Here is a 15801-nt window from a genome sequence, read left to right as displayed (position 1 = left end):
CCCCATGAACTCTCCTTAGACTCAACTCGACTTTCCTGCATACTTGATTAACCTTTGGCGAAGTGTTATTTATTTACCAGACCAATGAATTATTCACTTTCATTGACCCATAAACTTTGCACAATGCCCGTAAATATTTACCTGAAGCGAGACCTACGACTAACCACAAATCAATTTCAATTTTTCTCCACTTTATTTTCAGTTTACGGCACGAAAATGTATTGATCAAGAGAGAGGAAAAAAAGCAAAAGTCTGGATAAAGGAATTTCACCCATGAATAACTCAGGTCTAAAGTGCAAAACCGACAATTGAAAAGGTTTTCCCCTTGGAGCGAGGAAAAAGAAATCAGAGAAAAGTGTTGCGAGTCAAAGGGATCGAAAAGTGCCCCAGCAAAATGGCGGCACGACGTTGCCTGGACCAGCTCAGGCAACGTTATATAACCAATAGAATTAAACTCTACACCTGCGCGATAATTCTGATATCACTTCAATTAATAGCGGCCGAAGAGCAGACCACATTCGCCGGCCTGTCGGCGGAAAATGCGGCCCGAATGCTGGCCGGAAGTCCTGGCGAGGTGGAGAAGCCATCGCCGCATCACAGTGAAATGTCCTTAGTCCTCCCGCACGATACCTATCCCGGATTTAGCATTAAAAAGTTCAAAACCCATCCAGTGAAGGTGAACGGCAGCTCACATCCTGCCAGTGGAGGCAGTGCCTATCACATGCTAGATAGTGACTATTCCAAGTACTTCACCGTCCTGGACGATGGTGTGGTTATGACCACGGCGGATATATCGCCGCTGGTCAATCGTCCGGTTCAGTTGGTGGTTGTTGAACAATCGCCAAATGCCACCAATACCCACAATCTCCAGTTGTTTGTGATGCATCGCAACGACATGCTCCGGTTCTCGGGTTCCCTGCTCGATGCCAGCGGTGAGGTGAGGGAGAATCATCCGCCGGGAACCAGGGTGAGAGGAGTGCCCCTGATGCAGGCTTTCAGTGGTTCCATTCTCGACGAGGAGTTGGCCAAGCCCAAGAAGGTCCGGTACACCATCATCGATGGCAATGTGGAGGATGCCTTTGCCCTGCAGGAACGCAAAGCCAATCAGAATGTTCAGATTAATGCCAAGTCCCTGGTGATTGATGGTGACGATGAGTCTGGTGTTTGGTTGGTCACAAATCGTCCTTTGGATCGCGAGGAACGTGCCCACTACGATCTCTCCGTGGAGGCCTCGGATGTGGATGGGCTGGATAAAACAGTCTCGAAAATTCAAATCACTGTTCTGGATGAGAATGATAACAGACCCATTTTCAAGTCGCTGGACTACAAGTTCGCCATTGCCGGTCAAAAGGCTGTCAATATGGATAGCAATAACAGCGTGTCATACAAGAGATTTGCCATCCTTGGCAAAGTCGAGGCCACCGATGCCGATGGGGATAAGATTGCCTATAGACTCAAGACTCCTAGTAATGTGGTCATCATTGTGCCGCAAACCGGTGAGATAATGCTGGCAGGTGAGCCCACTTCAAATGAGCTTCTGGTTGAGGTGATAGCCCACGACTTGAGGTATCCCAGTCTGTTGAGTGCCCAGCCAGCCAAGGTTCTTTTGGAATTTTTGGCACCCGAACCAGTTTCATTCATAATGCAACATCTGGAGCATGATGAGATAAATAATCACTCACATCACCGCGAAAAGAGGAGAGTAACGCGAGCTGTACGTCCAACGAAAAGGATAGAATTCACAGAGGCTGATGGAGATACCGAAGGCAAGTCGGTCTTTCAATTGGAAAAGGAAACGGATAAGGAAACGTTCAAGATCAGGGACGATAATCCCTGGGTGACGGTGGAAACAAATGGCGCTGTGCGAGTTAAGAAGAAGTGGGACTACGAGGAGCTGGGCCCGGAGAAGACCATCGATTTTTGGGTCATCATCACCAATATGGGACATAATGGTAAGTGGATAAATTTATATATTATTATATTTATATTCATTAAATTTTATAAAATTTTGCCATTTGGGATACATTTTTTTCGCTCTTTATATTCAGTTTGAAAAAGCAATTAGCGAGCGTTCACCGTATTTATTCAGAGATTTATTGAACCCACCACAAGAGCTATTTAATCTTCCACATTAGCACACAAATTTGTTCAGCTGTTTATGCATAATTATGTGTATCCGAAAAATAAATGCGTCTGCATAATGAGGCCCAGGCAATAACCGCATAATGGAAATTCGGGGAGGAAAATTATGAAAATCAAGGCAGAGGATATGACCAAACCCAGACTAATTGTATACGCTGGAGGGTCAATCAGTGAAATAAAGACCATAATGTCAGTGAGTTTTCCTCAACAATCAGTTGATGTGTGAAAGAGTAATTGCTAAAGATATAAATTTACTCAATTTATGTTAAATTCTATTCGTTTTTTGATTTGCTGACAGTGCATAAAAGAACTCAAAAATGCTAAAATCAATTTTATATTCACATCAATTTTGGTGAAGTAAATTTTCACAATTAAATGTAAATCACAGGAAAATGGCAGGAGGCTTGGACTCTTTTACTTTTTCACTGACCAGTATTTTGCTTCACTGTTTTGTTTTTGCCTTGCAGCATCTTTTGTTGCGATAAAATGGAAAATTGCTTTTCAAATATTTGGTTGACAGGGCAAGCAATTACAGTCGATGTAAAGGAGAGGAAAATGTGCACAGAGAAAAATATTGTAGATAGAGAACTTGTTTGATAAGAATTTCAAGAATTATTTATTATTACTAAAGGTATTTTTAGAGTGTTATAGTTTTGAATTTAAGTTTTTGTGAACTTAAAGAATTTATAGGACATTTGGTATTAATTTTCAAGGTTTACCAAATTAAATACTTTTCTTTGCTGTGTCTTGTCCTTTGTATTTATTGTCAGCCACTGTATTTTAACTATCATTTGAAGCGTGGCTCAATAAACAAATATTGAAGTAAAAACAAACCATTGAGGCATAAACTGCGTAGCAGTAAACCGAATTAGGGGCCACTGAAGTAGATTTCTGAATCCTGAAAAACCCCAAGAACCGCATTTCCCCTTCACCATTTATGCTTTTGACATGAGTCGATCCAAAAGTTGAACCAACTGACAGCTCTCTCTCTCCCATTCAACCCGAATGTCCAAACTGAATGTGTGCATTCAGGACAAGTTCATGAAATGTTGAAAAATATTCACAATCCCATTTCATACGCTCCCACACTTGTTTCATTTAAACTCGCGTCGAGTAGATAGGGGAAGAGGAAACCCTTCTCTGCAGTTTTCCGCATTGTTGGCGCTAATTGTTGCGGTAGAAACTGGTGACATTCGTCCATTTGACACCCTTGCACCCATTTTGGACCCCCTTTCCATTACTTTTCACCCCCTTTTGACCCCACCTCGACTCTCTGTCGACCCCCTTTCGACTGTTCATCTGTCAGTCAATTAACTCTTTCCATAAATGTTGCAACTGCAAACTGTCTCTCATTCGGTACCGCTTCAGATCTTTTTTTTTTGTCTGACTGATTTTCATTTACATTGTTTGCTTTTCCAGGCAATCCTTTGATTGTCCTGACACTAGCAGCATGCTTTTGAAAACTGATTAAAAATGTATAACGTTAAGAGCAAAGGCTTGACGGTGACATGCATTTGAAAAAAACGGATATTCCCTCTGTATCAAAGTTGCTTCTAAAAATATATTTATTAATTCGTTTGTATCTTAAAAACGATACTCTAAAAAAAAATCTAAATAACCATTTGATGACATCTTAAAAAGATTATCATTAACAGGATATGCTTAAGGTACTTGAGCTGAAGGAATATGAGATTTCGTGCACTATAATCTCGACGCTCTCCAAAGGTTCCTGACATCCTTGAGTTAATTTATAGGCATCCAGGGGCGAGGCAGAGGCGGTTCAGGAATATTCAAGGATGCACACATGGGCCAGATAATAGGTAAATGGTAGGGCGGGGGGAAAACTCGGAAAACTCAACTATGTAAAACACTTAACAAAGCGTTGCACCAACGCAAAAGGGAAAGGGACTGAGCAGCAGCACAAGTGAACAAGAAATTTACGACAATATTTTTCATTCATTTAAAATGCTACGCCAATACACAAGAGGAAATTCAAGAGGAGAGGGAGAAGGGTATAAAGAGGAAAAGAGAGGGGGATTTTGAGGAAAAGAGAGGGAGAGAGAGAGCTCTTCCTGGAACATGTGAGACGAACAGAAACAACTGAAACTCGAACACTTTGTTGAGCATGCGCTCTAAAAAGCTGTGAGAATTGCAGAATTTTTGAGATATATTTGCTGAGAGACCGAGAGACCGAGAGAGAGAGAGTGCCTGCATATTGGGATAAACTTATGCTAAGGGTTGGGTTTGGTGAAATGGTTGTTTGTTTAAGGACTCGTGCCGAGTCCAACAGGAAAACGCTCGTAACAATTAGAATGCTTCGCAGCAACTCAAACCCAAAACGAGCCCAAGAAACCAAAATGAGTTCCATAGCCCCCCTGTGGATAACTACGCACGATTTGACATGGATCAAGTGCCAGAAAGAGAGAGGGAGATACATATATATAGTATTATAAGGAGACAAGGCCAGCGTGTGTTTGTTTTACAAATTTCCAAGCGCGCATTGTTTGGCCCAAAAATGTATGCAACCCTTTTTGCATTGGAATAACTCCCTTAGGAAAGAAGGGGCAAAGGGTAGAAACACAAGGCTTTGACATTCCGCCACTCATGCAAAGAGAAGAAGAAAAAAAAACCAAAACAAAAATGTGGTAAAAGGGAAAAAGCATAAAATTTATGCACTGCATGAAAAATGAAAAGTTACATGCAACCAGAAAAAGAAAACATGGCAACAAAATTGGAGTAAGGAAAACCACAATAAACATACAGAGCGAATATGAATAAATAAAAAACGAATGACTTTAGTTTATGCATTTTTTAAATTGTTTTGATTTTGATTCTTTTGTAAAATTTGAAATATTTTCTATAGATTTTCTCTGTACTCCCAAGTTGTTCATACCCTGACATATTATGCCTGATCACAGGTGTAGGTTTTCCTAGGAAAACTTTAAGATATGCTAGTTATGTCTCTATATCCCCCCTTCTCTTTGCAATTGTCAACTTTTATTGCGATAAAAACTTATGTTTGCCTTGCCAAACCTGGTCCCGGCATCTCACATATAAAAACTTTGCTCTACCTCGGGTCATAAAATTCAGCTGACTGGTATAAAACAAAGGCAAAAGATGGGAATCCTGCCGTAGGATTTAAAGCTGAGCTTCGCTGTATGAATTATGAAAATCAAAATTTAAGTTTATGCCATGGAAAACTTCTTGGCACTCTCTCCTCTTCTTTGATGGAATAATCGAGTTAAGACACTCGTAGACACACACACAGCACATGGAGTGTGTAATGTGTGCAGGTAGAAACTTGCTTAATTAAGCATTAATTTCATGTTTTATATGCAAGTCTGGGCTGGTTTCAGTGAGCAGGAGGAAAGCTGGAAAAGCAACTCAAAGGCACTGGAAGCAACTATGCCGTAATGGAAATTATTTAAATTAGGTTTACAGCAAATGCTTGTGACTGTGTAGTGAATCATTTATGCATACGCTTTGTTCCAATTTAATATTAATATAAATTATGAACATTTTACATTAATTACGAGAAGAATGTCATGTGGGAAAGATAGCATACTACGGTGAAATTTTGAGGCATATTGTAATATATCAATTTAAATTAAATTTAAATTATTCACACTATAATATAAATATATTTAAATTCAATATTTAATTGACTCAACACTTTAGTTCCCTTGAAAATAAACTCACAACTCATTTCGAATCCCTTTTGTGCAACAAAATAAATTATCCAAAGACACAAACTTTTGTAAATAGTTTAAAAAGTTCTGTGATCCCCCTCCTCTCTCCCTCACCAATAAAATAAGTAACGAAAATCATTTATGTCACATTTCGTTCAACTTTACATGATCCTGCAGCGCTTGAAAAATTTGTAAACTTCCAACCCACATCTGCGCCATGTTGGCAGCTTCAAAAGTGTTTTGGCCTAAATTCCAAGTGCCGCCAAGGGGGGGCTAGAGGTAGTAAAAAGGTTGAGGGAGGAAAAAAGTTTCGCTACATAAATTTTCTATGGGAAAAATTAGGGCAAGGGACACAGGGCTCAGGATGCAGGATGCAGGATGCTTGGTTAAGATATTTCAATGTGACAGTCGAGCACGATGCGAATATTTAGCAGGTTTCGAGTTAACGCCTCTTCAAATACATGACATTATATTTCCAGGGAAATACATTCAACCTTCCCAGGATGAGGTGGAAAATTATCATTCCAAGGAAACATTTAGACAGTCGATTTGATTGGTTTGTTCCATCTAATTGGAATTTAATTTAAATTGCTCTCTCAACGTCCTTGTGAATTCGTTGAAATTGTTAATTACATTTTAAAAATGTTACACAATGTTACACAACCAATACAGCTTATAGCACTTATTGACAGCATTGAAAATTAATGAAAAATATGACAACAAATATAAATTTATTGATTGCTAAAGCTGAAAAAATATATGGGAAATTTATGTTAAACACGCTGAGCAAAAATAATGTTATACATGACTTTGTTTTTAGTCTAAATACAAGCTTTGTGTCTGTGCAGATATAGCATATAAAAAGAACTGAACAGGAATTTACAGAATAATGATGCAATGTCTGCAATCTCTCAATCAGCTATTGATTCAATATACAAAATATTTTTTCAGCATATTTCTGAAGTGACAAGCACACACAGAGAGTTCAGAGAGTGAAGTGGAATATATTTGTAATTGAATTTCAGCTTAATTGGATCGCTTGTTAGAAGTTTAAATAAAAATGCTGTACAGCTCTGGTCAAAATTTATTCCGTCAATTAACAAGGAGCACTGTTCACCAATGAATTTATAATGCAAAAATAAAGCACGTGCAATAGATAATTCTAGTTATTGGCAAGGGTTCAATGTGCGCTGAACGTTTGGGAATAGGGAAAACTTCAAATTAGAAAATAATCGAAGTTGACAAGTGACAGGAACAGAAACAGGAACAGCGAAATAAATGGCCATGGCCAGAGACAGGAACAGGAATAGATACCGAATCAGAATCTGAATCAAAATCAGAAACTGAAACAGGAACAGACAGGGAACAGGAAAGTCAGGGAGGCAGGCAGGCTGGCAGACAGAGGCCAAAACGCCTAAGGGCAGGACACACAGAAAAGGACATTGCCAAACCCAGAGACAGACATGAGCACGGATACACCGAGGCAGATACAGATACAGATTTCCACCAAGAGATGTGGCAACAAAATGGCGTCTATTGCGACCATGTTGCCATGGCAGCAGACGGATGAGAAAATGGGAAAATTCGGCAGGATGAATGGCGCACTGCGTCCAAATAAGAAAAAAGAGAAAACTCCAAGCGCGGCTTATTTTGTGTGTGTTTTTGTATTTTTAGTTTGTCTTTCAGTTAGTTTTTGGCGACTGCAATGCCGCACACTCGTGCACAGCAACATAATGGCGTCCAAGGGATAAATAATGGCGCCCCATTTGAGCAGTCAAAACAGGAAGAAGAGTCCTTAGCAAACTAAGCGACAAATGGAATAATAAGGAGGAGTAAACAGAGACGGCGACGACGACTGCGAAAAAGCAGAAAAGTAAACAAGCCAAGAAGCAGCCACCCCTTCCGAAAACGACGGATTTATATATATATATATATATTATATAAAGGCAGATATCTTATAGGAAAACTTGGGGAGAAATATCAAAAAAATTTTGCCGAGCTCTGACTTTATTGTTGAACAACTCTGGCGGATTATTTACTCGAATTGATAAAATCAACTTTAAGTTTGTAAAACTTTTGGATTCAATCTCCACCGATTGGCTTAGTTTTCCTCTATCTTTGTTCACTTTTTAAACTATTTCGATAAATTTAAGGGAAAAATGCAGTAAAGAAATTATTGACTGCAGAACTGCAAGTTAATAAAAAAAAAGGAAACGGTGTGCCGAAAGTACTGCTGAAGCAAATTAAATGCTGAAAATTTATTTCAATGCCGTTTCTTGGCCATGGACTCCCATTTTTCCCCCCACTTTCTCTGTCCCACAGGCGGGTTCCTTTCTTTCTTTTTTTTTTGCTCGTTGTATGTGTGTTTTATTTCCAATTTGTTTGCATTGCAATTCCACATACCATTTTTACCAAGTTTGTTCAAACTAACGTCCTTTTGCCGGACTGGACTCAGCTCTCGTTACGTTCTGCGGAAGATGGCAAATGGTTTTCAAAGGGTATGTGGACTTTGGGGTAAAACAACAGTGGGGAAAGAATATTAAAAAATATATATTATATTCGAAAAAGAAACATTGAGAAGAATAACATGATATTTAATTAAAATTTTATCATAATATTCTGGGTTTACTTGGCAAAAAGTAACATGCAGTTCGAGATAAAGTAAATAAAAGAAGTTACAGTAGGGAAAAGCTTAACATTATACTAATGAATCATTAAAACACGACAGGCTTACTTAGTATTAAAAATAGCTAACAATTTAAAATGTTATCCTTTAGGAATACCACTTTTTGGTTTTTGAATTTGTAGTGAAAGAGTATCCCTTAGTCTCTTCTTTGCAAAGGAACTTTACTGAACAGAGTTGACTCGGCACATCCGTTCGGCCAGTTCGCCGCAGTAATAATTCATGATACAAATTGCGTTTATTACAATATACCATAGCTGGGGTGCAAAAGGCGACCCGGATCCGTACACGGAACCCGTAAACACACGAGAACCGGAGAATGCCATGGACTCCATTCTGTTGCTGTGCGTGGAAGGCAACTCGATTTGCATTGCAAAAACGGGTTAACGATATACTGAGAGGGGGCGTAGCACTGCCCCCGAACCCTTTTGCAAGGAGTCGGCAAGTTTGCGAGTACAATTGGTCTGTGGCAATTTCAGCCTGACGCTTTCTTGCGTCAGTTATTTATCACAGTTCACAGTCTGTGATTTGTGTTTTCGTGGGCGTTACAGTCACAGAGTGAACCTCCTCCACACACACACACGCGTCGTGGTCCAATTAGCACACCCAAGAGCGATGAAGTTTCCTAGCCGCAAAATAATAATCGCTGGCTCTTGATGAAAAGTTAACGCACAAAATCTTCACACTTGAGTGGATTTGCCGCCGATGCCGACAAGTGATCCGTGAAAATTTCACATGTCAATGAATTTGATTATGGTCTCTGAGAGAATTAGCCAAACGCATCAGTGTCAAATTCAGGAATAAATTGAAAATATTCATCATGTTTTTCAAACAGGATAGCCCCTGGCAATTGTCACATTATTATGTTGCATAACTTAACAATAAATTGCATTACGATTAATAATTAATTTTCAAGTACGGTTGAGTGACAGTTGCAAATTAAATTACTTGATAAGTTATTTTTTCTATTATTGTTACAGGGATTTAGGACTTAAAAACATGAACTTACAATTTAAATATATTCATAAAATGTAAAAAAAAGCAAAATGTATGCCAGCATAATATAAACAGCTTGATAGACTTACATTTATATATTTATTTAAATATTGATTTCGCGACTAAATTACAATACTTTTAGGAATACCATAACATAGAAAAAGTATTAATTTTATTAAGGATCAAAGATCCTTTTTGAACTTCAGTATCTTGTATGCTTAACTATATAATCTCCTCTATGTAAACAAAAGTAAATCCTACCAATTTCTCTCTGATAGTAAACACAATTTAAAATCGGAAAATAAACTTTCACTGGGCTAAACCAATAAACATTTGCTTGTTCAAGCGAAATAAATAATTTCCCTCTACCCAAATAAATGACAAAGAAATGGTTTGGACTTAAATAAGAGCAAAAAAAAAAACTGAACTGAACTGGAAAACCATATTTAGCACAGTGTTTTTCACTGTTAACAGCTTTGGCCATTCGATGAAAATGAAAACAGAAAAACCAGCGACTATTTTTTAAGTGAGAAAAACACAAATCAAACAGTAGGTGTGCCCAAGGGATGGGTTTTTTATTCTTTTTTCCCCATTTTTGTTGTGCGGCAGGAGTCCTGCGGATTGGCCATGTTCGGTGGCCATTTTGTTTTCACATTGCAAATACAAATTGTTCGCTGAAAATCGAGGTCCTCTAAACTCCCCAGCTGGGCTGCAGCCATAACAAAAACCAGGGGAAAACACCAGGAATTCGTTGAAAAGAGGCGGCGTAAAGGGGGGAAAATACAGTCCTTGCTTGCTTTCCCTTTTTTTTTTACTCTTTTTATATATACTTTACTTCTTCTTTTTTTTTTTTTGGCTGGCACCAATCACACTTTGCATATGCAGCGTTGCGGTATTCACACCAGCATTGCCTGCCTCCATCATGTCCATGGGGCGTCCAGTGCTGAACTCCACTATTCCTGGAATCGGGGGACCATTCCCTTGACCTTTCAGTGTTTACTCATTAAAATGCAAAATGCTCGCACTCGTAGAGGTGCCCCAACTGTCATTCATTTAACGCTCGACATTGTTGATACTCTCTGTTTGTGGTGGTGGTGATGGGAGTCCAATGAATCGAATTGGTTTTCTGTATAATAAGCAGTAGTAAGAAGATTATATAGATTCAGAAAAATAACCTTGAGAGGTTGAGAATAAACTTATTTTGCAAAAGCGTCATAAAAAAAAGTTCACTATAAAAATTATTAAAAGAAAGAAGATGTATTTCAAGTGAGAAATTGGAGGAAAAGAAGCAATGTTCAATCCGAAAACAAATTTAAGTATAAACAATAATTTGTTTCTGTTGAAAATAAAGCTAAAATATTTGTACCTTTACAAACCTTTTCCTGATAAACTAGTGTAAACCATAGGAATTTCCCCTGTCCTTTTTTGGGAGGTCAGTTTGCTGGCCTTTAATGACAACATGGCCAGATGTTTCGTTCTGATCTGGACACTTGCCAGGCCTCCCTTTTCCATCCTTCTGCCCCTTCAATTACTCTTTCCCCTCTGCGTGTGTGTGTGTGTAAATTGATGTGCCATTGTGTGGTCGCAGTTTTATTGAATGGAAAGTGCGTGTCAGTCCAAAGGACAACAATTTACATAGCTTAATGCGGTGAAACATTTAAATATTTTTCGGTATTTGCATTTAATTTGAGCAATTTCCAGTGGCTCGATGTCAGGCACGGCTGGCAGAGATTTCCGATTTCGGTTTTCTCTTTATTTTGCGCATTTTGGTATGCAGGACATGCGAGGCACAAATCACAAGGCAGCGGGAATAAACGTATATGGGCTAAGCTTTACGATTATGATTACAATTTTCATAGCATACTTTTGTGGGCTCTCTGTGCGCTATCTGTGTGAATGCCTCTTTTTCCAGTGTTTCTGTCTGTGTGTGTGGTGAGGGCTACATTATTCCTTATGGCTGTAGCTGCTGCTTATTATTATTGGAAAGTAAGGCTCGTAAAAATGCATATTAAATGCGGTAATGGTTATGGGCAAAACTATAATTTTTCCAGGGCTGAATTTTGCTTGAGGGGGAAAAAATATGTGGTTGAAGCCCTAATGAAGTGGCGTGGAGAGCTTGATTTATGCACCACTTGGGAAATGGCAACAATCAAATCAATGAAATCGAAGGGAGAGTACATTTTTCATGCACTCTATAAAGGGGGAGAGAAAACTGGAGATGTTAAATGGGACTTTGGATCTTTTCAATTTATCTAACAATAATTTTATATTATTATACTGACTTACTCGATATAAATATATCTAAGAAATATTAGAATATGGCCTACATTTTCTAAAAAATCAATTCTCAGAAGTATTCATTTTTGAACTTTATGCGCTTTTATGCTGCCATCTGCATAATTTTATCTCCAATGTCCACAGTTCAGTGCATTTCTATGTCACTCCGTTGGCAGCTGACTGCTAAAAACTAAAGTGAAATTTATGGGGGAAACTTAAAGCCAACTTCTGGTCGGCTGGTTCATCAATCAAAAGCCAAAGTCCTGTGCTTAACTAAAAGCATGGAGAAAAAAGGAAAATAACCAGGAAAAAAAGTAAGAAGAGAAACTAATGTCTCGTGCCATTGCCAGAGGCCTTAAATGACTGACTGCCACCTGAGATGCGGATGGGGGGCAGCTACTCCTCTCCGTTTGAGCCTCCTTCCTCCTGATTGGTATGCAAGAGGGGGCGTGACACCACACGCCCCTGGTTATCTGCGGAGGAGGAGGTGGAGGAGGAGGTACGAGCGGGTCTACATCATGGCTGAAATTGCAATCAAGGCAGCGCAGTTGGCGCAGCACAATCGCCATCAAACTCAATCAAGCTCACGACAGCCCCCGGATAACAACGGATTGGATGAGCAGGAGCTCCGGGACCTGGAACTGGAGCTGGAGCTGGGGAGTAAAACCCGGTGATAAAGCTCCACAAAACTGCGTCTACACGGCAGGCAAGGTGATGCCATAGGAAAATTTCATTAATTTTCGCTTAATGTCCGCCATGTGCGCAATTTCACTTCATTTGCTTGTGTATGCAAAAGACTGTCTAGCTTGGAGTAAAAAATCCGAGCAGACAGGTGGCCTAGAACAGAGGAACGGTGAAAGGATGGCAGGACAATGGATTTTTATCAAGTTTGATTAGCTTTAAGATAGAGCTTGCCTCCACGGGGAAATCTGTAGTGAGAAAAGTTAATTGAAAGTTTAAGTGATTTTCGAGGGTTCTAAGTGAAGTGGGTTGTCACACTGTTTCTGGCTTAAAGAATCTATATAAGTAAATTAAATATTAATAAGTTTATGAGTAATTACAAAGGATTAAGGGAAGTATGATTAAGTATTTCGTTTTTTTTTTAATTATACATCTCCTAAATGATCCAAGAATATTGTCATTACCATCTTATGACTGGTATATATAGTTCCCCATTTCATTTATCCCCACCAATTCCAAGTTTATTGCGTAAACTTTAATTGAGTTGGCACACTTGAGTATATCCCTCTGTCAGCTCTTACTCGCTCCCACAAATTAATTTATTAATGTTGGCAATATTTTCTTGCCCATCCTTCTTCTTTTTGCGCTGAAATTGGCAATTAAAGTGTCTGGGGGCTGGTGTCCCCGCCTAAGCCTGTCAAATGATGTCTCCGCAATGTGTTTAAGTTGCAAGTTTATTTATCAGAAGCACAGTGCGAGCGAAATATGACACCTGATAAAGTGAGCGGTTTTATGGCAAATTGTCAGATGCCAGCAGCGGTGGCAACAGAAGTCATAACATTATCTTTATCTGCAACTGCCAATTTGTTGCCAGATAAACTCGGACCCAACAGCCACCGAAGCCCCGACGAGGACCTCGCACATTTTTCTCTCATTTTTTCGCCTTCTTGCATAGTTTTGCATACGAAAGTAGGCAGTTATCTCCTTCTCCACCGCAGAGGATGCAGCAAGCACCTTGTCCGGGAGTTAACTCATTTACCTGGCTTTTGAATGACTCAATAACTGACATCTCAAATTGAGGGCTTCACGCTGTGGCTGCATCTCTCGGATGCGTGCACTCCTCAGACTGTATCTCTTGGATTGCATATCTAGCATTTGCCATCTGGCTGTGCCTTGACAAATTTTTAAAGCCCACAAACTGTTTTCATTAAGCTGCAAACTAATTTGTGAGCGAGATATTATTTTCATTTAGTGCTGGTGAAGAACTGGTTCCTTAAGAGTTAAGAATTCATTTTGAACACATTTTTAAAACTAAATATCAATTTTAAAATAGAGTTCTTTAACTTCTCTTAACAAGATAAACGGAAACACAAAATAGCAATCTTAATTCATTTCCCTTTGCTTTTCAATTTACCAAAAAAAGTAAAACACAAAACTTACTTCTTAGTTCATTATATCAGAAACTTTTCCCCTGGACTCATTTCCTCAACTCCAAGCCGGGTTTTCCATCAATTTGCTGTTCTTCCAAAAGGAACCCCTTGAGTTTGCTCAAGCTCTCTGATTCGATTATTCCAGCTTCTGTTTCTCTTTCGCCGGATATTTGCCACTTTTCTCCAGTGCAATCATGGCAAAGCGCGCGCAAAAAAGGAACTTCAATCCGAATTAGCTACGATACTCGGAGCCCGCTTCAATCAATACATACATCTTATGTATGTTCAATATTTGGCAATGGCTTTTTCCTACTTTCTTGCTTGGAATCCCCCGGAATCCATTGTTAACAGCTTCATTAAGTCCATGGCAAAGGAATGGCCGTAAAGAAGCAAAGAGCTCGCTCTCTTTCTCAGCAGCGAAAATATTACACCAGCCATAAAAATATTTCAAATGGGATGAGGGGAAAACTGTTCAACATTGTACTTGTATTTCCTGCACGTACCCTTGCCAAACCCAGCTTGCTCCCAAGTTTTTTCCTTCTTTTGCCAGAGGAAAATGAAGAAATTCATTTGAAGAGGGCGTACCTGGAATAAAGTTTCGACTTGACTGCATTTTAATCAAGCCAAGAGCCACGAACCGAACCGAACCGCATTCTGACCCTTCTGATTATGTTGAACATCGTGGGGTGTCAATTGTTTGGGTCTCGGGGTTACGGGAGGAGACAACCAAAAAAGGCACGGTCCCCCAAGCAAGTCATAAAGGTTAACTTGCCGTTAAATTGTGGTGAAAAATCGAGAAGATTTTGCGAGTGGCTGATAACCAAAGAAAGGGAACTATCAGGTTTAATGCTTACTTAATTTGTTGCGGAAATCTGTTCTTAGTTGCTTTATGGCTAGGAAAAGATTAAACTTTAAAGATATTAATAAACCATTCAAATGCAGTTTTAGCTTCTACCAATATTTAAATTTAATTTCCTCAAACGACTTTATTAAGCCTACATTTGGCTTACTAAAATAATAATTATTTCAGCTGTCTACTAATATTTAAACTTTCTTTTGACTTTCACATGTCAAAAGGTCATTGAAAAGTACATTTCCGGAACGTAAACACACAAATTGTGTTTATGTTGGAAGAATAATATCAATGCTGCACGTAGCACAAGTTTCACTTGTCAATTTTCCTAACAAATTCAATTTTTATTCGCGCATCTCACATCCCACAGATTGGTTTGCTTCCGCAAAGGCAATGTGCCCAGAGGACTCTGGGAATCCTAAGGAGGATGGGAAAATATGTGGGTGAAAATACAAGAAAAGCTAAGGAAAAAGGAGGAAGAACTTGAAAAAGTTCAAGCTGGCACCCACTTGAAGAAGGCACCACAGACGATGAGCTACATCCCCTAAAAAATCATCGTCTGAGCCATGATGAGCTGCTGCCCTTTCCCTCTCTTTCGCGTTGACATACCCTTCTCTTTCTAGTTCTCCTCCCAGCATTTTCTTTTCGCTCAGTGCAGCATCTCTCACTTTAGACTCTGCCTTCTACTTAATCCATTGAAACAATAAGCAGCTTTGTTTTCCTATCCACGACGACAGTCTGGCACTTTTCGACTTTTGTTTTGTTTTTTGCTCCACACAAAAATGGAAAGGGATGGAGAGATCCAGGGAATGAAGAGCGAGAGAGAGAGACAGCAAGCAGAGCAGTTTTCAAAAACTTTAACCTCAGGCTACTTTTACTACCATATAAAATATTCATAATTTGTAGAGGGTATTGTCATTAGTTAATTATTGTGAATAATATATTATTAGAAAGAAAGATAGAAGATAAAATATATAAAAGTTGATATTTCAATCTTTACTAATTCTGAAGAAAAAATCCCCTTTTTACATTGCTTTTAAAATAGCTTAG

The 15801-nt window shown here is 39.0% G+C and overlaps 1 protein-coding gene across 5 annotated transcripts in view; it reads left to right on the top strand.

Moving 5' to 3' along the window:
- The window catches only part of CadN (neural cadherin), a 117057-nt gene that overhangs the window by 18507 nt on the left and 82749 nt on the right, over nt 1-15801 (top strand). For all 5 annotated transcript variants that reach the window (XM_086834921.1, XM_086834919.1, XM_086834917.1 and 2 more), the window contains exon 2: nt 203-1952. In XM_086834921.1, coding sequence (XP_086691047.1) covers nt 395-1952 — 1558 coding nt within the window. In that variant the 5' untranslated portion in view covers nt 203-394. The remainder of the gene's footprint in view (nt 1-202; nt 1953-15801) is intronic.

Source organism: Drosophila serrata, unplaced genomic scaffold, assembly GCF_035046125.1.
Source record: "Drosophila serrata isolate PLE 108 unplaced genomic scaffold, ASM3504612v1 contig_275, whole genome shotgun sequence".
Lineage (NCBI taxonomy): Eukaryota > Metazoa > Arthropoda > Insecta > Diptera > Drosophilidae > Drosophila > Drosophila serrata.
Note: the sequence above shows the minus strand (reverse complement) of the source record. Positions and strands in the feature narration are given on the sequence as shown.